Source organism: Rousettus aegyptiacus, unplaced genomic scaffold (assembly GCF_014176215.1).
Source record: "Rousettus aegyptiacus isolate mRouAeg1 unplaced genomic scaffold, mRouAeg1.p scaffold_m13_p_5, whole genome shotgun sequence".
Taxonomy (NCBI): Eukaryota; Metazoa; Chordata; class Mammalia; order Chiroptera; family Pteropodidae; genus Rousettus; species Rousettus aegyptiacus.
This window is the reverse complement of record NW_023416308.1, coordinates 61,399,351-61,423,376: the sequence shown is the minus strand read 5'-3', so window position 1 is coordinate 61,423,376 and position 24,026 is coordinate 61,399,351. Positions and strand designations below refer to the sequence as shown.

Sequence of the window (24,026 nt, the reverse complement as noted above, 5' to 3'; positions counted from 1 at the left end):
TAACTATAGTTTTATGGGAGAAATAAAAAACACCCAGGGAAAATGAATAAATTTGATTGCATAACATATTATTAACTTCTTTTTGGCAAAAGCATAAAAAACAAAGTTGAAAGACAAATGGAAAAATGAAAAAAATATAATCAACTTAAGAAAGATTTAATACACGATAAATCAAATCAATACGGGAAATAATCAAATATAAAAGTAGACAAAGAACATAATCTTGGGATTTGCACAAACACTGCATGTACAAAGAGTCGATAAGTCTATACATAAACATGAAAATAATCCCAAAATACAAATGAAAAGACAATATTTTGCCTATAAGATTACTGAAGATGAGAAATATTGACAAAATCCCTTTTGGCGAGTGCTGGGTCACTGTCACTGTCATGGTACACTGTTGATGGGAATATAAATTGGTTGAATGCATTGAATTTATCTTTAAAATTCAGAACCTGATAGTCAGTAATCCCACTCCTAGAAATCTACGCTAAAGAGATAATTGTACTATAAGATGAATATTCATTTATTCAACAGATCTGTACTGAGCCAGACATTGGATTAGAAGTTAGTGGTAAAACTGAGAACAAAACAAGCAAAATGCCTGCCTTCGAAGAGTATGCATTGTAGTCAGGGGAGACAAAAGACAAAGGAATAAATTGTGGGTGTGCGTGTGTGTGTGTGTGTGTGTTTATAGTGGTAGTGGTGGCGATATTGGTAAGAAAAACAAAGCGAGGTGAGGGCAATAAAAAATGGAATGTGCTGCTCCTAATAGGGTGATTAGGAAAGACCCCTCTGATAAGGAGACGTAGAAAAGAAACTTGAAAGAAGTAGAGAAGCAAGACATAGGAAAGAGCAGGTACCAAGGTGAGACCAGTGATACTAGAGCAGAATGAGGGAGGTGTAAAGTGGTAGAAGCTGAGGGGGTGGTGCTCTGAGACCAGGCAGGATCTTGTCAGCCACAGTAAGGCCATTGGGGTTTTACCATTAACGAAACAAGAAGAATTGGAGGGCTTTGAGCAGACAGCAGTGATGGTCTATGACATGAGCTTATAAAGACTCTGGCTCCTGGGTGGAGAATAGGCTAGCAGTGTGCAAAAGTGTAAGCAGGAAGAGCACTTGGGATGTGACAACAATAATCCAGATGATACACAATGGGGGAGGATGACAGCGAAGATGGTTGAAAGTGGTTGAATTATAGATATGTTTTGAAGGTAGAGCCATCCTGTCAGAGCAGACTGAGTTGTAAGAGAAATAAAGGAGTCAGGGCTGACTCTGAGGTTTTTGACTGAGAAGTTTATTTAATTGAAATGAGAAAGCCTAGAAAGAGAAGTTGGGTGAGATGAGGTCAGAGAAATTGAGGGCTTTCAACTTATCCAGTTTGAGTCGTCGGCCTGACATCTAAGCAGAGATATCAGGTGGGTACTTGGAATAGGAATCTGGAGTTCAGAAAAAGAGGTCTGGGCATGTGGAGGGTAGTTATATCTGAGATCAGATGATATCTCCTAAAGAATGAATATAGTTGGAGAAGAGAAGAGGTCAATACTGGAATGCCCCCAAAAATGGAGGTCAGGAGGATGAGGAGAACCCAGCAAAAGGAGCTGTGGGCAGTGAAAAGCAGTAGCTAATAGGGGGAAACCCCAAAAAGTGCTTTTGTGGAAGGCAAACAAAGCATTCCAAGGAAGAAAGGAAAGGCCAATGTGTCAAATGCTGCAAGAAGGAGGAAGACAGAGAACCAACTGTTGGGTTTGCCAACAAGTCACTGATGACTTTGATGAGAACAGTTTGTGTAGGGCTGTGGATGAAAGCCTGATTGAAGTGGATTCAAAAGACAGGAAGATAGAAAGTGAGACTGGCAAATATAAACATTTCTTTTAAGAATTTTAGGTGTCTAGGGAAACAGCACAGACTGTAGCTGGAGGTGGAGTGATATAGAGGAAAAATAGTTTTAAAGGTGGGAGACATTACCTGATAACTATTTGCTAAAGAAAGAGTATGGCAGAAAATAATGACGAAGAACAGGCATTTTCTAAATTAAAGGAGATGAGAAGGGATCCAATTAACAAAGTTTCCTTAAGAAAAGCAGACACAAAAAATTGTTATACAATTGTTTATAATGGTAAAAAAAAAACAAAAAAAAACACCTTGAAGTTAATGAAAAGTTTACCAATAGTAACTGGATAAATAATTTAAGAAATCTCAGTACAATAAGATAAACCAATTATTAAAATTAATAGTAAAGATTTGGTATTTATCTATGTGGTAATGTATTCACAATTAAAAAAAAGTTTTTTCTTTCTTTTTTTTTTTTTTTTTACAATGAATACATATAATTTGCTTAAAGGTATTTTCTCCACTTGAGCCACTGCTATCATATAGACAGTGCTAGCCCTGAAGTCCTCTTAGAGGCTTTGAATAGTGACTTACTTGTTCCTTAAGATTCTCTCTTTTCCCATCTACCTCTTTCTTCACAAACATCAATTCAAATTCCATCTAGCTTCTTGCTTTTTGAACAACGTATTTAAACTTAACTAGCTTGCTTCTTCACCTGTAAAATAATGATTTAAAATTTTTGCCTCAGAAGGCTTTTGTGAGGATCAAAGAAGATAACGTAGGTAAAATCCTTAGCACGGTACCTGGAATATAAACACTAGGTGTTTACTACCTGGATATGCTACCTATTTACTTCCCTAGGGTAGGCCTAGTGTGCTGTACACACCCAGAGAAAAAGATGAGGAGGAGAACCTACTCTTATCAATAGCAATGGCATTAACTTTGCTTTTTCCTATTTCTGGTGACTCTGGTCTCTTGTCTAATGCAGGGGGATTTTTGAAAGCAAGAAAAAAACTCTCATGGCTTCTCAATTGCCAGGAAACATTCCAAAATTTGACTAACCTGCCCTCTAGTGGAAGACATATAATTACCATCACTTTTCCTCCAACTGGAGTTGAAATAGAAAATGCCCATAAAGGGTAGTGTATGAGATATTTGCTTCCCCTCCCACTACTGGTCCTGTCACACCATGTAAAGATGGGAAAATGCCTGAAACTGGCCTATTGCTCACTGCCTAGGAGGAGTGGTCACCTGTGAATCCTTGACCTTGAATTCAGCCAGCCTGAGACTCAGCCAGATAACAGTCAGCAAACTGTTAGTCATAAAAGTGAGCTTAAAGGGCCTCCCGACTATTCTAAGGATACTAGCAGAAGGCAAGAGTCCCCCAAATGCTTCTGATCTCTCAAAAATTGCTATTGCATTGGGAAGTGATACCTCAAAACAGTAATTGGTGTAATAAGACTGGAAATTAGGTCTTGAAGGAAAGGAATGTAAAATGTCCTAGCCTGAAAGGTGATTCTCTTTAATACATGCATTGATATGTATTTGTGCTGGTATAAAGAACCTTATATTTTCAGTTAAAAGATCAGGGATTGAGTGCTTATGAATTTTAAATATGAGACTTAACTCACAGAAACAACATAAGGTTTTTTCTAAATTAAAGCCCAGAGTTATTTTCGAAGTCAGATCACATTATAATTATTGGAACACAGACCTGAAAGCCATCTAATGTCTAACATTCATGGTTGTATACATTCTTTTACTTGTTCATAAAATATTTATTGAGGGCTACATGATTCCACTGCTGTCCTCTACCCAGACCTGTAGGGGTGCAAGATAAATTAGACACAGTAGTTTCCTTGAAGGTAGTTTCCTTTGCTGTCTACCAGAGGATGTGGCATAGTTATAAAATAATTACAAAATGAGGTAGAAGGTGCCATTAAAGATGAGCAAAGATAATTCAAGATACAGTCTGATCACAGCTGGCTTGAAGAGAAACACAGAAAGTACAGAGTATTGTTCCTGTAAGTATTCAGTAAATATTCATTGAGAGATTGGGGCGGAGTGGAAAACAGGGAGTGAACAGAGAGGAATGGGAAGAGTACGGTGTCAGAAACGCCTGGGTAAAAACTTAGCTCTGTCACTTGAGCCGTGTAACAAACAGGCAACTTGAGGGCTCAATAAAATGATAGAGATTGAAATGCTTATGACTGCCTTGGCCTTGAAAGATGGGTAAGCTGTAGATGTGTAGAAACAAAGAGAAGGGCATTTGTATCCCACTACTTGTCAAGCACGTACTTGGCTTGACTCTCTAAGGAATCATCCTTCTGAACACGAAGCTTCCGTTTGTAAGCAATCAGTACAGCAGCTAGAAAGAGGAAAGCAGCACTAGGGGGTTGCATAACATCAGTCCCACACTAGTAAGGAGCAAGGAATCTCACACACTTTGCACATCTATGATATTATGATTCTATGCTGCAAAGTCCTTCGTCTTAAGCATGTGAACAACAGAGTCATTCCGTGTATTTCACAGGCCTTGCACTAGCTTCAAGAGGAAGTGTTATGGGTCGAATTGTGCCCCTAAGAATTCATGTGTTGAATACCACAGACTGGGTGGCATATAAACAAAGAAATTTATTTCTCACAGTTCTGGAGGCTGGGAAGTCCAAGAGCAAGGCACCAACAGATTTTGTGTCTGGTGAGCGCTTGCTTCCTGGCTCATAGATGGCTATTCTGCTATGTGTCTGCACCTGGTAGAAGGGGTGAGGGAGCTCTCTGGGGTCTCCTTTATAAGAGTACTAATCCCATCCATAAAGTCTCCACTCTCATGACCTAATAACCTCTCAAAGGCCTCACCTCCAAACACTATCACATTGGAAGTTAGGATTTAACATATAAATTTGTGGGAGAGGGACACAAATATTCAGGGTATAGCACCTCTCATTATAATTGTCTACTTGGTTATCTGGCCACGGATGAGGAAGTGATCATTTTTCTCACTAGCTATGAGCACCTTGAGAGAGGTCTCCGTGTCTTATATCTCTTTACTCTCCATGTTTCGTATAGAGCCTGGGAATAGCAGATGTTCATTAAATGCTGACTTAATGTACTAACCAGGGAGAACATTCATCTCATTAAATAATAAACAAATAGTTAACCTGTGTGACACAGGCTGTAGGAGCAATATTTTACAGGTAGGAGAGAACTAAGGGAAGAAGACTTCATGGGGGAGACAAGATGTGAACTAGAGCTGAAAGACATGGTAGGGTATGAAGAGCACATGCTACAACAGCGCCAGGAGTGACAGCAGCAGCAAACATTCATATAACACTGTATGCCAGGCTGATTCTAAGTGCTTTCCACCAGTAACTCATTTAATCCTCACTATAGCCTCATAAACAAGTACCACTATCATCCAGACCCCAGGCAGTCTGGCCTCAGGATTTGCTCTTCCCCGACTTTGCTGGGAAATAGCACAGACTCAGAGATGGGTTTACAAAGTGCTTTCAGATGCATCATTTTATTTGACTGTCACAAGGTCCTGTGAGTTTGGCATGGTGGATATTATTATTCCTATTTTACGAATAAAGAAAGTAAGGCCCCAAGCTATTAGTGACAAACTTAAACCCTGAGCTCTGCTCTTTTTAGTGCCATATTATAGAGGATTTGGAAAGCTGTTAAGAGATACTTGGAGTTGATGTGTTATGTAAAAGGGAGTCACTTTAGGTTTTAAGCAGGGCAGGAATCCTTAAAGAGGAACGTCTGGCTAAAAGATTTGTCCCATGTCGCCACTTTCTGGAATGCTGAGGGAACAAACAAGTCTAAACATACAGACATTGAAGCAAGCATAATTTATTCTGTCAGCTGTGCTTGGCAGTGTTCTAGAAGAGCAGAATTCCCTTCAATATGCCTGTTTCACCAAACTACAATAATTTAAGTAAATATTTTATACCAACCAACACAATAATACCATATGCATTATATTATCAAGACATCACTCCCTTTGAAATTGTTAAAATATCTTAGATCCCCACCTGTCTTCTTCCTGGTGCCAAAGAATTATAGCTAGAATTCCTCCATTCTGGAAACCATAGAGCGTTTACCATATGTGCTAGATTTCTGGTAGAAGACCCATCAATTGTCTCCTTAATAGTCACTGCCCTCTTCTTTCTGCTAATCCTAGCCCTCAGTTCACCAGTTATGTGAGAACCTCACTTTAGGCTCGAACAGGATGTTGGCTGGGTGTGTAAGAATGAACAGGCTAATGCATTTAGCACTTGGTCTTACAAGAGCCCATTCATATGTCTCCACTGACATTTTAAGGGCAGAATCATGTCTGTTATGCATGTTGCTGTATTCTCAATATCTGGTTAATTCTCAACCAAAAGTACCTGGCACTTAGTAGATGGTCAATGAATGAATGAATATAATGCAGCCGAAATGCTAATAAATAAATAATTAGCACCTTGTTGCGATGCTCAGTACATATACACATCCCAGGTTTCTGGGTGAGAGCTCCCATGAAAAGAAATATGATACATCGTAAAGATAACACCAACCCATCATATTCTTAGCCCCTGGACACACTCCATCAAGGAAGAAGAAAAGAACAATGGGTTCTCAGTTCTGTGCTCAATGCTTCATGTAAACTGTAGATATTCTAATCTCCATTTTATAGATGAAGATATTGAGTCTCAGAGTGACTGATTTTCTAAATTAGTAAATGACAGAGCAAGGATAAGAATACTAAATCCAGTATACTCTTTCTACCACACCTCATACCAATACCAAAAGTGGCTGAGGACTACATTAGCAAAAGGAGCCACTATCCTCATTTTCTATGGTGGCATGGTCTACTTCTGTTACTTATTCATACTATGACCTATGTACTTCCTCTTTTCTGTTCTATTATCTTGTCCTAAATTTACCTCACATGCGACTTTGTGTAGAGCAACTTTCACATGTGTACAAACTCCCTGCAGATCTAGTTCAAATGCACATTCTGGTTCAGCAGATCTGGGGTGGGGCCTGAGAGCCTGCATTCCTAACAAGCTCCCAGATAATATGGATGCTTCTGGTCCTCAACCACAATTTGAATAGTACGAGTGTAGATTACTGTTATGTTCACAGGTAAAGGGAAATAATTTTTGATATGATCTAATAGTGCCAGTTCATGCTGTATGAAAGCTGGATCAGGTCAAATGGCAGTAACAAAAAAACTGCAGTGCAGAAGTTGCCTGCCCTGAGTCTTCACTGGTGGCCAAATTGTAGTATGATCTTTTATAGCTATTTATATGCTTTTATGTAGGATATTTATAACTTTTTCTATTTGGTCTTTACAACTGCTCATTAAGACAGGATGGATATTAATATTCCTGGCACATAGAATGCCCAATAAATTTGAGGTATTTTTATCCCCACTTTATAGATAGAGACTGAGCCTCAGAGAGATTAACTGTTAATAAGGCAGATGTTCAAATTCACATCTTTTGACCATGGCTGCAAAACTCTTCCTCAACCCATCCAATTCTCTTCAACTGCTATGTACTTTTCTGGGTTGTAAATAATCTCCACTTTCTCCCTTTTTCGTTTAGGCATCTCTGTATGTAACCCAAAGTTGCTTACGGTTTAATAAATATTAATAATATTAATAACTATATTAGTGATGTGTTGAAAAAGATTTAAAATTGAAACAAAATCAATTAATTTCCTCATTCTCTCTTCTCATTTCTCACTCACCTTAAATGAACGGCCCAGATCCTCCCCACCCGTGGATGTACTCACACACTTTAAAACATATATTTATAACTTTTAAAAGCATTTCCCAGCCCATCTTTTCTCTCCTGCTGGGCACTCTTAATCTCACTCCTGGTAACAGCTCTAAATTACCCTATTGAGATATTATCACTTATTAAGCTTCTGTGGTGTTTATGCCAGAATGAGGGCAGTTGGCAGATGGTCAGATGGAAGTTTGATTACTTCTATTCTTGCAGAGATTCCTTTCTTCTGGATTCTATAGAGGAGAATTATCAAGCTCTCCCCCCCCCCCTTTAATGTCAGTCTCTCACATTGAATATGGATAAAGATTAAAGTGAACTCAGAACAGTGAAACTTTTACCATCAAAGAAACATCTTATCCTGCTCCCATCCTCAGCAGCTTCAGTTGCATTTTGAGATGAGGCAGCAAGCATCACATGGTGACCAGTCACACTCACGCCATTACTGCCTAGAGGCAACTCTTCCTCTTGCTCAATGCTTATCAACATTAGTCCTAGCGGGATAACAACACCAGAAGCTTAACGTACATACTTCTCTCTAGGCCTATAGACTACAAAAGGATCTAATTAAAAATTAAACCAAAACAGCAATAAATACATTTAAAAGGGATTTTTCCCCTCCCATAGTCTAAAATGAATGCATTAAAATGAAAGCCAAAAAGATGGCACTTATTGCACACTTTTTGCCAGGCATTGTCTTAAGAGCTCTAACCCTCACTTTTACTATGTCCCTTTTAAAGATGAGAAAACTGACCTTGTGGTAATTTCAAGAACTAGCTCAAGGTCACAGGGTTGTTAAGCCGGAAATTTAAATCCAAGCCATTGGACTCTAGGTCCGAAATCTTAACTTTTATTTTATACTATTTCCCAAGATGCCCAGATGTTTGTCTATGAGAATCTAAATATAAATCTACAGGATCTTTTAATTTGCAGAAAAAGAGAAACTTCCATTTGAAGCAGCCTAAGTACAAGGGAGGGAGGGGAACTTAATGGCTCCTATCAGTAAGTCAGGGACAGCTGGATCCATGGATTTGAACACTGTCAGAATTCTCTCTGTGTTCCTTGCTGAATGTCAGACTCTTTCTTCTAGACCAGCTTGGGGGAGTCTACATGGTAGGGAACCGCACCGGGGAAGCCCTAGTTTTATATACTAATATGAGCCCAAGGAGAAAATATTCATCCCTGTTGGCTCAGATTAGAAAAATTCACGTGAAACACGGATTGACCCAGTTTAGATTGCTTACCCATCTGTGGGTCAACCCCAGTGGCAAGGGAGGTCAATAACTATGATTTTCCTCTTCTGTACCAGAAGAGGGCAGAAAGGTGCTGGACAGAGAAAATAGAATAGCTGTTAAATTATCTAACATGAACGTAGCTCTTTAGAGTTTACAAAGTACTCTCTTGTAATTCATGCCTTTTGAGTCTCATAACCACTCTGTGAAGAGGGCAGGTCAAATATTACTAAGGAAATGGTGATAGATTATAGATGGCCACAAATTCTTTGTCACTCTCTCCATTAAGAAATAGAGTTTATTTCTCCTTCAGTTGATGCTGGACTGGCCTTGGGATACTTAATCAATAAAATATGGCAGAACTTAATATAACTACTTCTCGGCCTGACCTTTAAAAGGACTTGCAGCTTCCACTTTCTTTCTCTGGAAATGCTGACTCTTACCACACTCCCTCTTAAAACTCAGCTGGTAAGAAGTCCATCCCACATGGCGAAGCCACATGAACGTACTCCATTTAACAGCCCCAGCTGAACTTTCAGCTGACAGCCAGCATCAACTGCCACTGTAATGAGAGCCATTTTGGACACTCCGGGGTGGTTTGTTTGGCAACAATAGAGAACAAAAACAGAAACTAAGGCCTTGGCTTAATATTCTACAGCTAGAAAGTCTCAGAGTTGCAATGTTAAACCAAATGTTCTGACTTGAAGCCCACTGGGCTTCCCTAGATTCCTCATTGCCTCCTGTTAAAAACAGAATAAGCCTTAATTCAAAATGGTAGAATTTCCAATTGTAAAATTTCTGCCCCGGATGTAGATTGGGAAAATGGAACATATCATTAATTAATTCAACAAACATTTGAGAAGTTCTACATGACGGGAAACTGAACAAGATGCACTCCTGGTTCTTGAAGAATTCAGAGTCTAATCAATAGAAAGCCCATAAACAGCTCTTTTCAATAAGAACTGATAAGTGCCATAATGAGGAATGTGCTGGGTGCTTTTTGAACACATGGTAGGCACTATACATAGCCCAAGGCATGAAATAAAGGGCACTTCTTTTGTTGGGCGTGGGAACGTATCTCTGAGTCTGAGTTGAGGTTATTGAAGAATATGTTCAGAATGAGCAAATTACTCATCATAAGAAAGGTAACAGGAAGTGAAGAGGGAGGTAGGGAGGAAGAACCCTAGTATTTGGTATAAAAACATGAATTCTAGTCCTGGTTCCATCCTTCACGGTGTTCTTGGACAAGTCACTGAACCTCTCTGTAACTCAGCTTCTTTTATAGAACTGAAGTGTAGTCATACTATTTCTTCATGTACTAGACAGTTCCTTTCTCCAACTCCTTTAAGTTTTGGTGTTCCTCGGTTTGGTCCTGGGCTCATTGCTCTTCTCATTCTGTGAATTCTCCCTAAGTGATCTCGTGTACTTCTTTAACTTTGGTTATTACTCATATGGGAAGGAAGTTCAAATCTATATGCTAACCCAGTTCTGTGGGCTAACATTGTATTCATTTGCTTGCTGTACATTACTGGACACGGGCATGTGAAGTACATGTCCAGAGCTGGGCTCATTACCTTGCCCACTTCACTGACTACCACTTCTGATTTCTTTCTTGGTTGGTGGCACCATCATCAACATTGTTCCTCAAGCTAGTGGCCTGTAAGGTTAATTTCACTCTCCCTTTTCTCAACCTCACATACAATTGTTTGTTAACACTGCTAATTTTGCCTCCTAAACATTTCTGCAATTTATTCCTTTGTCTAGATATCCTATAAACAGCAAATGTATTCAAAGCTTACTTGTGTCCCACTTCAAACCTGTTCTTTCTGTGTTGCAGTAGGATGTTATCTCCATTTACTCAGTTGCCAAATACCTAGGTAACTACCAATTCCTGATGTTTGGCCTATTTGCCTCAAACCTACCCACTTCTCTCCCTTCTCCATATGATCATCTTTCACTTCCTGCAGTTGTATCCTAACTGGTTTCCCTGACTTTAGTCTTCTGTCTTAATTCCCTGTGACCTCTTCTCCACAAAGAAGCCAGATAAATTCATGTCAGTGACTTCCCTCTCCCCTATCCCCCATTTCTAATTCTGATTACTGGTTTGTTTAACTAGACCACAAAATCTAAGATAAGGGCCATAATCCATTTACCCATGTCTCTCCTACACCTAGCGCACTGTACTTGGCACAATAATAGATGCTCCATAAATACGAACCTGTACTCTTCCCCTGATTATGTTATTTATAGCAGATAAATCTTGACGCGTTCTAGGTGTGTCAGACCTCTGCAGGAACAGAAGATTGTGATATGGTTCACTGTTTTCGAGTTGGAGGTCTTTAATGAAAGCAATCAGAAACTAACCGTAGCATGATCGTAACAAACGAATTGCGCTCTCAGTACACAAAAGGATGGAAATCTCAAGGCATCTTCATTATTGTGCCTTAAGACTAAAGCCACCCTCAAAGCTACTGTATGAGTACCTTTCCCTTTCTAAACTTCTGTCTCCTGGTCTGTGAAATAAGCAGACTGAGAGAGATGTAAAACTTAAAAGCTGCGGTATGAGAAATAATGGGGCTCTACGTAGCGGGTGGCGTGTACCCGCACGCGTGCGCGAGCTTTTCCAGCGCGGCAGTCCCGGCGGCCCCGAGGGAGGCGGGACTAGGCGGGTTCCCGCGGTTTGGCCCCGCCATTGGCGGGCGGTTTGAATGACGGAAGTGACGGTGGCTCAGCGATGGCTGCCTCGTAGGCGCAGGAACGGCTGTTCGGAAGCTGATCCGCGACGACCACTGGGGCCTTCGCTGTCTGAGCTGCGGTTCCTGGCTCCTGGCTCCAGGTTCTCAGGTAAGTGGCGGACCAGCTGACTTCCCCGCGTCCCTGGACATGCACGACTGCCCGAAGCCCGGTAGCTGGGAGTGTGCTCGGAAGGAAGGGACACGGAGAGGGCGCGGCGCCGCGAATGCAGCACGGCCGTCGGTTCTGAGGCCTCGACGGGCCGCCGGCCCTGGCTCGGCTTTAAGGAGCTCCAGGGCAGGAGGTGCGGCCCGACCCAGACCCGCCACCCCGGTGCGAGAGGCTGCCCCGGGGCCTTTACGCGTGGGCCTTTGCTCCCTCTTCCCGGGTCTGGTCGCGCGGGGTCGCTGAGCTTCCAAGTCCGGGGCAGCCGGGAGGGCCCCCGCTGTACCTGCTGCTGCTGCTGCTGCTGCTGCTGCTGCTGCTAACTCTTCTCGGTGCGTCCTACCCCTTCTTCCTCCAAGGTCACTCTAGGACGTGTCTGAATTCTGGTTGATGTTTAAGACCACCGCCTGGAATCCTTTCAGGCCTGCTTGCTCTCTTTTGGTGCCTCCCACCTTTAATTTTGCAGACATTAAGTCTTGCCCCAAACTGAGCTTTTAAAACAGTGAGGGAACATTTAAATCTTTAATACGTAGAAAGCATTTGGCAGCTTCACATTCAGTAAGTGACATAACATCAGAATAACGTATTGGGGTAAGTATTATTACTCCTATTATATGGTTTAAGAAAAGGAGACCAACGTGTCTTAAGAACTTGGGCAGTGTCTTCCTGCTGTAAGTGACATTGGGTCTAAATCTAGTATTAATTTTGTGATTACAATATGCCATATGCCATTTAATCAGAACAGAATCTTGCAAGATAAGTAGTATTTTCTGTTATTGGATAGTAATAATACATAGAATTTAAAAATCCATATTGATATAAATAATTTATTAAGCAAGTGAAGAAGCAGGGGAAACTGTTCCATAAAGTAGGATTCCAGTTGATAAGTGTAGAAGAAATAATGGAAATAGAAAATACCTTTTGATAAACGCCACAGTAATTGTTTCAGACAGCAATCATTAATGAATACTAAACTTAGGGAACAGAAGTTTGATGAACATAATTTATATAGCCTCAACTACTTCTCCGCCAGATACTTACGAAGGAGAAGTAACTACTGTGGAGAAACTTGATAGATAACGCCTTAACTACCTAATCAAAATTCACATAGTCAGTGAAACAGGTTAATTTCATTTACCTCCTGATGTGATGCTCTGAGAAGGGTTGCAGTCTTGCCAAAAATGCATAACCTCATTCTAACCGCAAGAAAAGGTTAAATGCAAATTGAGGGACATTCTATAAAATAACTGTCCAGCATTTTTGAAAAATGGCAGTATCTTGAAAAGAAAGGCTGAGAAACTGTCCCACATTAGAGATGTTGAAGGAGACATGACAACCTCTGCAGCCTTGAGAATATAATTCACAGACCTTCGTCACCTGCATTATGAAGTTTATTTGCATGAACGCTTCCCATTGGCTGCTCCTAGCCAATAACAGCCTAGCAGGCCTGTTCCTGAGAAACAAGGGATTTTGGCTTAAGAACTCCTCAGAGGTCTTGCAGAATCTTCCTTAGACTGCCTGACAGTCTAAGAGGCATCAACCCAAATTCCTCCCTCGGCTCAGGGTCAGAGTTGCACAGAAGTCTGAATTGTACCCAGCTTTTATCAACTCTCCCCCTTTTTTCTCATACAGCCATTTCCCCCAATAAAATATTTGTGGGTTTAATCCCACCTTGGTACTTGCAGAGTACCACAGCAGTCAAACGCAATGAATGTATTGCCCTTGGATTGGGTCCTAGTCCAGAAAATGGATCTTAGTGGAGTCACTGATGAAATTTTAAGATTTTAACTTTTTCTGTGCCATCGTTAACTTCCTGGTTTTGAATATTGTGCTGTGGTTATGTAAGATGCTACCATTTAGAGATGTTGGAAGTTCTAAGTCTGAAATTATTTCCAAATTAAAAAAAAATATATATATAGATATATATATATACACATACACACACACACACGCACGCACACGCACACATACACACAAGAGAAAACAGTTTATCACATCTTAGGAGGTGAAAATAACAAATATATGTATATTTTCCCATAATCCTCTGGCAAATGAGGTGATGAATGCTCAAAACAATCTGAAAAAAAATTTTTACTGAGGTATAACTTAGAATAAAGTACACAAACCTAAGTATACCATTTGAAGAATTTGTACATGTGTATATACCTGTGTAACCATCACGCAGATTAAAATAGGGAACATTTCCAGCTTTCCAGCAAGCTCTTTTGTGTTCTCTCCTAGTCAGTAATCTTCAGAAAGGTGACACCTCCTGCATTTTAACTTCTCTTATCATGGATTAGTCTTGCTTGTTTTTGACCTTCATATAAATGGAATTTTATAGTATAGTGTCTCTTTTTTTTCTACTGATCCTTTATGAGACTTATCAGGAATTAGTTATAATAAACTCAGTATGAGAGAATTTTTTAAATTATTTTTTTATGGTGACATTGGCTGTACATTTTAACAGTAAGGTGCATATAAATATGCCATATATATATGTGTGTATATATATACATATATATATAAATAAAATTTTTTTATGTTGTGTGTTTACCTTCCATAGTTAAATTTCTTTCTGTCACCACATATTTGACCCCTTTTACCCTGTCTACCTCTTCCTTTCCCCCTCTTCCCTACCCTCTGGTAACCACTAGTCTATTGTCCATGTCTATGAGTCTTTGTTCTGTTCATTTGTTGCTTTTAGGTTTATATCCCACATATAAGTGATATCATGTGATTTTCAACTTTTCCTGTCTGGCTTATTTTGTTTAGCATGATTATCTCGAGGTCCATCCATGTTGTCACAAATGGCAGTATTTCATCTCTTCTTATGGCTGAGTAATATTCCATTGTATATACATACCACAGCTTCTTTAGTCAATCATCTATTGTAGGACACTTTGGTTGCTTCCATGTCCTGGCCACTGTGAATAATTCTGCTATGAACATCAATGTGCAAATATCTTTTCGGATATAAGTTTTTCAAGTCTTTGGGGTAAATACCCAGTAGAGGGATTGCTGGATCATATGGTAGATCAATTCTTAGTTTTTTGAGGAACCTCTATACTGTTTTCCATAGTGGCTATACCAATTTGCAGTCCCACCAGCAATGTATGAGGGTTCCTTTCTTTCAGTATGAAAGAATTTTTCAGACCTTCAGACGAATTAATAAAGACCCATTGTTAAGATGGAATTTAATTTTGCCGATTTTTTCTTTGTTCAGTTCTTTGCTGTTCTTCAATCCTCACTTGCAAAAAATACCAGCTTAAACAAAATTCCTCACTTTACATATTTTAGCATTTCTGAAAGTTGGAGCCATATGGAATAAGGAAACCAGATTCTTCCTTTGGCTTACCAATAGATATTGTCCCTTTAGTCAAGTCGTTTAAACCAAGAAACCTTTATTTCTTTGTGTATAAAATAAGAAAAACAGTGACCACTCGACCTACTATTACCAAAGCCTTGTGAGTATCAGCTAAGTGGGATGTACTGTAAAACATTTTCAAATACAAGCAATTATTCTATTTTGGTATATATTTGAAAACAGTAGCAATGAAATATACCTGTATAGCACTTGACATGTATTAATTCACTGAGTCATTTTTTTTTTTTTTTTTTTTTTTTTAGTCAGCACAATGAAGTGCCTGTTCAAGGCACTGTTTTTAGGTTGTGGACATAAATCCATGAATAAGACCATTCCTGCCCTCACTGAGCTTGTGTTTTGATGGAGAATTCACTGGGAAAGTATTAGTCCCCAGTAGGTGATCCCAAGTTCTATCCCCTATTTTGTCTACACTTTAATGAAAATAGTATCCTTCCATAGTATGTCTAATACTGCCTGCTATTCGTTATCTATTAAATTAATTTGAGTATTAAAATAAAACTGTAGGCTCTGTTCTTCAATTGTTAGGAGTCAAAATGTTGCAGAAACGTTGTGAAATCAGATCAGCGAGAAACCAAACACCACTCGGAGAGTTGGAGAACTCAGGTTTAGTACAGTGGCAATCCCAGAAGAGCTAGTGCTCTGAAGATCTGGGTCCCAAGTTCAGCAGCAGTTTTGCTTTTATAGGGCTTTCCTGCACCAGAGTTGCTATGGGCAGTTCTAGAGCATGAGATTTTCAGACAGGAACTTAGGCAATATATCTGTTATCTAGACAGAACAATCAAAGAGGGTAAGCCTTCAGTTGATCTAGAGATCACTCTGCTCTTCCGCCTATGCAGAAAGCAGCATGTCTACAGAAGCAGAACAAAGAGCTGATTACAAGGTTAGCCATTTGTGTGTAAAATTCCTCTTCAATCCCCCCCTTTTGATGACCTTTTAAATTCTTATAGAGCATCTGCCTCTTGATTTTCTTGGCCCAGGGGCTGGTATAAGGGTGATCCAGATGTCACCATTTGTAACTTTACGGGTTCCAGACATGAGGAAACAAATTCAACTGGACAGTTCAGGATACAGGGATCAAATAAAAGAGCTATGAAGAGCGTGAGGAGAAGACCTGCAAGTGGGAGAAGCCAGGATCCCCAATTCCATAATCTGGACCAGGACCCCCATGATTAGGGTGGACCCCTTCTAGGATAGGATGACCTCAGTGTCTTTGCAGGCAGACCCGGAAACCCCCTAACTAATTTTCCTGCCTAACTCTTTTCTAAGAACCATGAACCCCCTAACTATTAGTATGGATGTTGAGGGACAGGCGATCTCTTCTTTCGTATCTGCTTCCTGCTGAGAAGGATCATAGTCCCTGTCTACTGGGGTTTCATGGAGCTCTTTCCCTTTCTTCCTTAGGGTGGAGTCTTGGGTTTCCTGCTGAAGTGCTGCTTCAGTCCCTAGACAAGGAAAAGAAGATACAAACTGATTATTTACATCATATATCTATTAATTTTTATTACTGATTTGCCTATTAAGTGAGTAAAGGGACATAGGCTTGGTTAATATATTTCTTAAAGAGTAAAAAGACCTTTGGCCTAAAGTCCCCTCCCTTCTCAGACTCTAAGGGCCCTGTCTGGCCTAACACCATTTCTGCTAACAATGGGCAGATGACCCTTATCAATAGCCAGAGAATCTGCGTCACCAGTTTTGGGCAGTTACCAGGATTTGAGGAAGAGGGCCTTTTTCCCAAAGAAGGGACGAAGAAAACTTCACTAAGTTTACTAAAAAGATTAAGAATTCTGCAAGAGATGTTCCATATCATTTCCTAATAAAAGATTAAGAATTTTACAAGTGATGTCTTGTATCATTTCCCCACTCTTTTGATCAATCTCACATCTGTGAGACCAGTTTAAGATGAAATTGATTGCTTTGTTGCTGTAAGAAGATTCTTCCCTTTGGTTTTGGTTTTGTCTTAGGTATCCAACTGGCAATGCATCTACAGGTGGGAGGGCAATAGATGTAGCAACAAGTGATAACTCCTACAAAGATAAACAAAATGAAAATAAGAAATGCTTCCTTTAGCCCAGTGAGATTGGGCAGCCAGGAAGTTAGGGGGGAGAGATCAAGACCGAAAATTCTTTTCCTCTAATATTGGACACGACGTCATGAATTTGTTTCACTTTTTCATCAGTTAATCGTGAGTTGTCAGAGAGATTAAAACACCATAGTCCTTTAAATTCTTCACATCCATGGTTATGTCTGAGTAATAAGTAGTCTACAGCAACCCCATTTTCAAGGATAGCTTCTCTGACCTGTCCTAATTCTTCTCCCATGGCATGGATGGCCTGAGAAGTTATATTTAAGGCTTTTGCCATGGAGTGGGCTATTCTGTTGACTTCTATATTTAAAGAGTAGTCATAGCTGGTACAATAAATGGAGATAAAGCAGTATATTCAGCTAGACTAAATAAATGTAGTTCACTATTACAGCTTATAGTCAAGTGTTAGTTCCCTGCGGTTCCTAGTTGGAGACTTGTGAGGCATAAATACAGTTAGTCTTCTCATGGAACAAGGTCCCCCAGTACTGTTAGCAGTAACATAAGAATAAATAGTTCTTCCATAAATAAGAAACCATCCAGTGGGTAATTTAACATGTGCATTTGCATATTTTACAGAAGTAATGGAGCTACAGTTCAAGGTCATATTATCTGAGATGTTAAAACATTGGTTAGTACACTTAGTAAATGTTACGCATTTTTCTGCTGGTGTTATAGTAGAAATTTTTAAAGAAACCATAGCCTTATCTTTCCTATAGTTTGCACATTGATTATGCCCTAGTCTGGATGATGCCAATCAAGGCCAACCAAGATTAAGGCCCTCCAGGACTGAAAGGTTTTTTTTTTTTAATTGCCTAAGTTTACCTCGATATGATCCCTGTATTGTGGCAGTTAAATGTGTACCTTTTTGTTCTCTGCTTCCTTCTCCGCCTGGTCCCAGTTATTGGACACCTTAAAGACCTCCGGCACCAAGGTATTCTGCAGGGTTTGGGGTCCAGGCCTCAACTTTTGAAGCTTCCTTTTGAATATTGGGCACAGCTCGAGTTAGGCCATGTATAGCCAGGTGTGCCTGGCTCTCAGACTATGGGCCAATGTTAGCATATTCTCTAAAAGCCTCAGAAAACTGGTTAAGGCAACATAAAATGCAGAAATTTATTTTGATGGAGTACGGAATCCTTGTTTTCGACTCAGAAAACTCCCGTAACATCAGTTGCAGACCAGTAGTCTAAGAAATATTTAAACACAACTCTAATTTTGAAAATTTCCTTTCAAGATTTCACAAACCTACAACTTTCCTCATCCCTTCAATTTGTCTCTTCTCACTCATTCAGAAATAACCAACTTTAAGACAAATACCTTTCATTCAGCTTCCTTCAAAGTATATCATCATACTTCATACCTTCTGTTACCAAAAACGTATTTTACTTTCCATCATAATTAGAATTTCAAGTGAACTGCCATATTACATATAAACAAATAAAGATCAGAGATCATGCACATACTCATATTTCCATATCATTAGCATTTGTAACTTCCCTAAGGGTGCATAACTAGTTTCCTCAGGGAGCGATGAAATAGATGGGGTCCCAAGAGAACTCGTTTGCCCCTCACAGTCTGAGGATGAAGGGGGAGAAAATTCCTGATTACCAAGATCTCTGAGAAGGTGCTCCTTTCAGTGGGCCAGCTAATAAGTCTGGGTCTTGGTGAAGGAGCACAGAACTGAACTTTTACTGGCGTAGCAGTCCTGGCTTGTCCAGGCTTGCCATTACACCAAGCCACTGGATTAACTTGTTGGTCAATGTTTTCTGGTATATTAGCTGATTTTTGAAGCATTAAAAGACTGGGGGTTCTGCACTGAGTTGTAATATTGCTTCTAATTTAGTTAAAATATCAAGGGAGCTGGGCGGCTTGGAACTATTAAAAACTCCTGCTGAAAGATCTCATCTTCAAATTGGCAGGTCAGTGGTGGAGTAAAATGGTTGACCTTGCCTTCTCCTCCTCCTATGATAATCGTAGTTTGTGAGGATAGTTTTCCTGCAAATGCAGGGAGAACAGAATAGGTTGTCCATGTATCTAAAGGAAATTGAATTTGCTTACCCATTACGTCCAGAGTTACCCAGGGTTCTTTGGTAGTGATGATCACATTCCTGGGCAAGGGTGGCAAGGATAGCCCTGGGCCTCTTCAGTCACATAGTTCCTGGACCTGGGCTACTAGGGTGTTGGCTGGCCGCCCTTCTCTCTGGGAGTGTGGTCAGTCAACTCTCCAATGCCAGGGATTAGTACTGGTTTCTTTGCATGTGTGACAGAGGCTCAGCGGCTTTTCTGTGCAGTCCTATGCCCAACATCCTACTTTCTTGCATTTGAAGCAAGAACTCAATGTCTCCTTATTCCCTGGTCTCTTAAGGGATACTTGTCAGGTACCAAGGGCCTGGCCAATTGTGACAGCCATAGTCCTGGCTTGTCGTTTTTCCTTCTTCTGTTTTCTTTTTCCCTTTTCAAGATCTTGAATGTTATAGACCATGAAGGCGAGCTTTTGAAGCTTGCATCTGATATCAGGTGCTGACTGGCTAATAAAATGCTGGCCTAACAAAACTAACCCTGCAGGGAAAGTGGGGTCTGCATTAGTATATCTCCTAAAGGATTCTTCCAGCCAGCTATAAAAGCTGGTTGGGTTCTTGTCTTTTTCTTGAGTAAGGGTTCTAAATTTCTCATAGTTCACGGCTTTCGTATTCCTTTTTTCATTCCCCCATGAGGGCCTCTAGAAATTTGGCACATCTGGCTATTCCCTCTTGGGTATTATTCCAACCAGGATCCACTAAAGGTACTACCTCTGTTCAGGGGCATGGCCTTGGGGGTTCCTAACAAAGGCCTCATCTGCCTCCTGACAGGCCACTGTTAGAATGTGGTCCTTTTCAATAATTGTACAGCAGGTGGCTAAAATAAATTGGATGTCTTTTGCTGGCTCTTCCTTGTTCTTTCCTCAAGTCGGGCAGGCCACAAATACCTTACTCTGTCCCTGCCTATTTGCGCAGTACCGGGCACTGCAGTAGCTAATTGTAACCATGAGTCTATTTTTGGAAACTGGTCTGGATGTCCAGGGGTTCCTGACTACCCGGTACACAGCTCTAACAGTGGGAAGCTCCAGGGTCCCTTACGAAAGCCATCTTAACCCATAGGCAGGCCACTCAAGCCCATAAAGAGTACGAAATTTTCTTGGGGTCAACTCGACCTCGTAATCCTGAGAAGCCTTTCTTAAAATTTTTTCAACATACAATTTAAGAGGCTTAGAGGAACCTTCCCTCATATTTGCCTTAGGAAGCTTCCTAACAGAGGGGGAAATAGACCTTAAAATTTCAAGAAAATAATTTGACAGAGGAACCCTATGTCTAAAGGGCCATTTAGAGACAGACAGTTCTTAAGTCGAATCAGTAATTAATTGCCCCCTCCCCGCTGTGTATCCCTCCCTGTGTTGGCGATGCAAAGACAAACAAGGGTGGGTGCCACCTCCGGAGAGGAGACCATTCAGGCGCTCATCTGGCTGCATCCTAAAGGAGCTTAGGTGATGCTTGACCATAGCAGACTCAGCTTTGTGACTCGATCGGACCCTAGTCCAGTGCTGCCATAGACCATATGCCGTATACCACTGAACTGCAGATGAGCCCACTCAGACTCTCTGGCCTTTAGGGGACCTTAAGGGTGCCCAGCCGTGGAGCCACAAATTCCTACTTGACAGAGTCAAGTTGCCCAGACTGCCCATTCGCTCACTCATTCACATACCAGGTTAAAACATTGCCTCCCCCTTTGTCTTCCTGCCTGAGAAGACCCTGATGTCTTCCCCTGCTAGGAAGACCCTGACCTGTGTCTTCTAATAAGAGACTTAGGAGGTGATCAAGCTCCTCTTCTGTCCAGAGATGGGACCTGACTAGGATGCCGAGCCCTGGCGCCTTAACCTTATCCTGTGACCAGTCCTGGTGAGTTAGTCTGTTTCTCCTTCGAGTCTGGTTGGGAGCTTGGCCTCAGGAGAGTTGGAGTGCCAATCTGAACGAGAACCTGGAATACGGTCAGGTGGCATGCCTCCTCGTTCATCTCGGAGCCAGTAGCTCAAAGGACCGGTATGGTTGGAATCTTGCTGGGGCCTCCAGACATGTTGCAGAAGTGTTGTGAAATCAGACCAGTGAGAAACCAAGTACCACTTGGAGAGTTGGAGAACTCAGGTTTGTTAGGGCGGTCCCAGAAGAGCTAGCACTCTAAAGATCTGGGCCTGGAGCTCAAGGGCAGTTTTGCTCTTTATGGGCTTATCTTTGCCGTTATAGTTGGCATGAGCTGACAGGTTGATTTGTCCTCAGGCGGTTACAGACCATAGGGAGTCGCTATGGGCTACAGGCAGTTACAGAGCGTGAGATTTTCAGACAAGAACTTAGGCAATACATCTGTTATCTAGACAGAACAATCAAAGGGGAGGGTGAGCCTTTAGTTGATCGAGATCACTCTGCCCTTTGGCCTCTGCAGCAAGCCTGTCTACAGAAGCAGAACAAAGAGCTGATTACAAGGTTAGCCATTTGAGTGGAAAATTCGTCTTCATAACTAGAAAGGGCAAACTGTAAATGATGAAAAACTAGAGGAAAGTAACACCACAACAACATAAAGTTAGTCCCCATATGAAGTTGAAGGTTATAATAGTTGGGCAGGTCAGGAATGAGTGGATGGGTGAGTGGAGCAAGAATTACTAGAGAACAGTGTCTTGGAGAAGTGGGGCTTAAGTTAGCTTGAGAGAGATGTAAGTATCCAAGTACCCAGTTTGCCTGCCTGATCATTGTGAGAGGATCTGAGAAATATTGACTTGTCTCAGACAAGTCAGACCTTGGTCATATGCTGATTTTATCTAATTTTTGGAAATGGCTGTAATGGGAACGAGGAGCTATCAGAATCACCTGAGGAGGGTTTTCAAGTTACAGAAACTTATAGATCCTTGTATTCTTTCCATTTCTCCCCAGCAAACTCCCTTGAATAGGGGCACGTTAACCTAGGGAAGAGAGTGAGAACACCAGAGTATAAACAGTACCACTGGAAAAATTAGAACTGGGAATCTAAACATTTGACTCATCAAAACAACAGAATTGTTCCAAGAGGAAGTTTTTAAATGATTATTCATTTAAAATCACACCATTGTACAACCTACTGAAAGGGAGAAGATATTTGCTTATGATACATCTGATAAAGGGTTAATATCCAAAATATATAAAGATTTCATACAACTAAACAAAAACAACAAAAACAATCCAATTAAAAAAATGGACAGAAGACCTGAGTACACATTTCTCCAAAGCAAAAATACAAATGGTCAGTAGACATATGGAAAGAAGCTCAAGGTCACTAATCAGAGAAATGCAAATTAAAATCACAACTGTCAGAATGCCTATCATCATCAATAAATCAAAAAATAAGTGTTGGTGAGGACGTGGAACCCTCATACACTGTTGGTGGGATTGCAGGTTGATATAGCCACTATGGAAAACAGTCTTGAGGTTCCTCAAAAAATTAAAAATGAATCTACCTTTTGACCCAGCTATTGTGCTTCTGGGTATTTATCCAAAGAAAACAAAAACAATAATTCAGAAAGATTTATGCATCCCTATGTTCATGACAGTGCTGTTCACAATAGCCAGGATATGGAGGCAACCTAAATGCCCATCAGTGGTTGATTGGATAGAGAAGCAGTGGTTCATATACACCAGGGCCCCTCAACCACCAGGCCATGTATAGGTATCGGTCTGTGGCCTGTTAGGAGTCAAGCTGCACAGATGAGGAGCGAAGCTTCATTTGTATTTAGAGCTGCTCCTAGTGCTAGTAGCATCACCACCTCAGATCATCAGCCATTAGATTCTTATAGTACTGGTCCCTGGTGTCAAAAAGGTTGGGGACTGCTGATATATACAATGGAATATTACTCAGCAATAAAAAAAAAAAGAAAAATTCTATAATTTGCAATGACATGGATGGACCTAGAGATTATTATGCTGAGTGAAATAAGTCAGAAAGATAAATACTATATGATGTCACCTATATGCAGACTAAATTTATTCTAAGGAATAAATAGAACAACTAATAAAAAATAGACTCACAAATATAGAGGACAGTAAAGCCATAGGGGAGGAGGGTTGGGAAGCTGGGTGAAAGAGGCGAAGGGTTAAAGAAGTACAAATTAGTAGTTGATAGATGGTCACAGGGATGGGGAGCACAGCATAGGGAATACAGTTGGCAATAATATAATGGCTATGCGTAGAGCCAGAGGGTGATAAGTAATCGGGGGGATTGTTTCATAAACTATGTAAGTGTCTAACCAATATACTATATACTTGAAACATAATAAAATAAAATGCTGAAACAATCACGCTTTTAATTATTGAAGAATTTTTTACTGTTCAGGAGTTGATGTGATTTTATACAATGCAATGACACTTGGTGATCAGGTTACATACAGCAGATTGGGAGTTGAATCTAAGTATCAGAAACTCTTGCAATTACAGAAGTCTTGCTGGTTATGAAGAAGTTAACTAAGGTCTAGAGTGTTAAAATTGTACTTGTGAAAACATTTACGCTATGTTAACATCTTTTTAACCCTTTGTGCTTTTTTACATTTAAGCTAAGTGAACTCTGGAAATCCCAATCAGGAATAAGTCAGGTCTCAGATACTCTAAGTAAATAATCATCTGCTATAGGTGGGAATATAGATAGTTTCCATCCATATGAGAACCACTAATTGAAGTGCTAAATTAATAACTGATATCTATAAATTAGTTGGACTTTGTTTACCCAAATTATTTTCATGTGTATAGCCCTTTAATTGTCAAATGTGT

The 24,026-nt window shown here is 40.4% G+C and overlaps 1 protein-coding gene across 5 annotated transcripts in view; it reads left to right on the top strand.

Annotated features, from left to right (window-relative positions):
• Positions 1-11,551: 11,551 nt before the first annotated feature.
• CEP295 (centrosomal protein 295) overlaps positions 11,552-24,026 on the top strand; it is a 50,277-nt gene continuing 37,802 nt past the window's right edge. For 4 of the 5 annotated variants that reach the window (XM_036221476.1, XM_016158674.2, XM_016158673.2 and 1 more), the window contains exon 1: positions 11,552-11,689. In XM_036221476.1, coding sequence (XP_036077369.1) covers positions 11,554-11,689 — 136 coding nt within the window. In that variant the 5' untranslated portion in view covers positions 11,552-11,553. Of the gene's footprint in view, positions 11,690-16,711; positions 21,141-24,026 lie in introns of those variants that run through there. The other variant, XM_016158675.2, reaches the window with a different exon arrangement.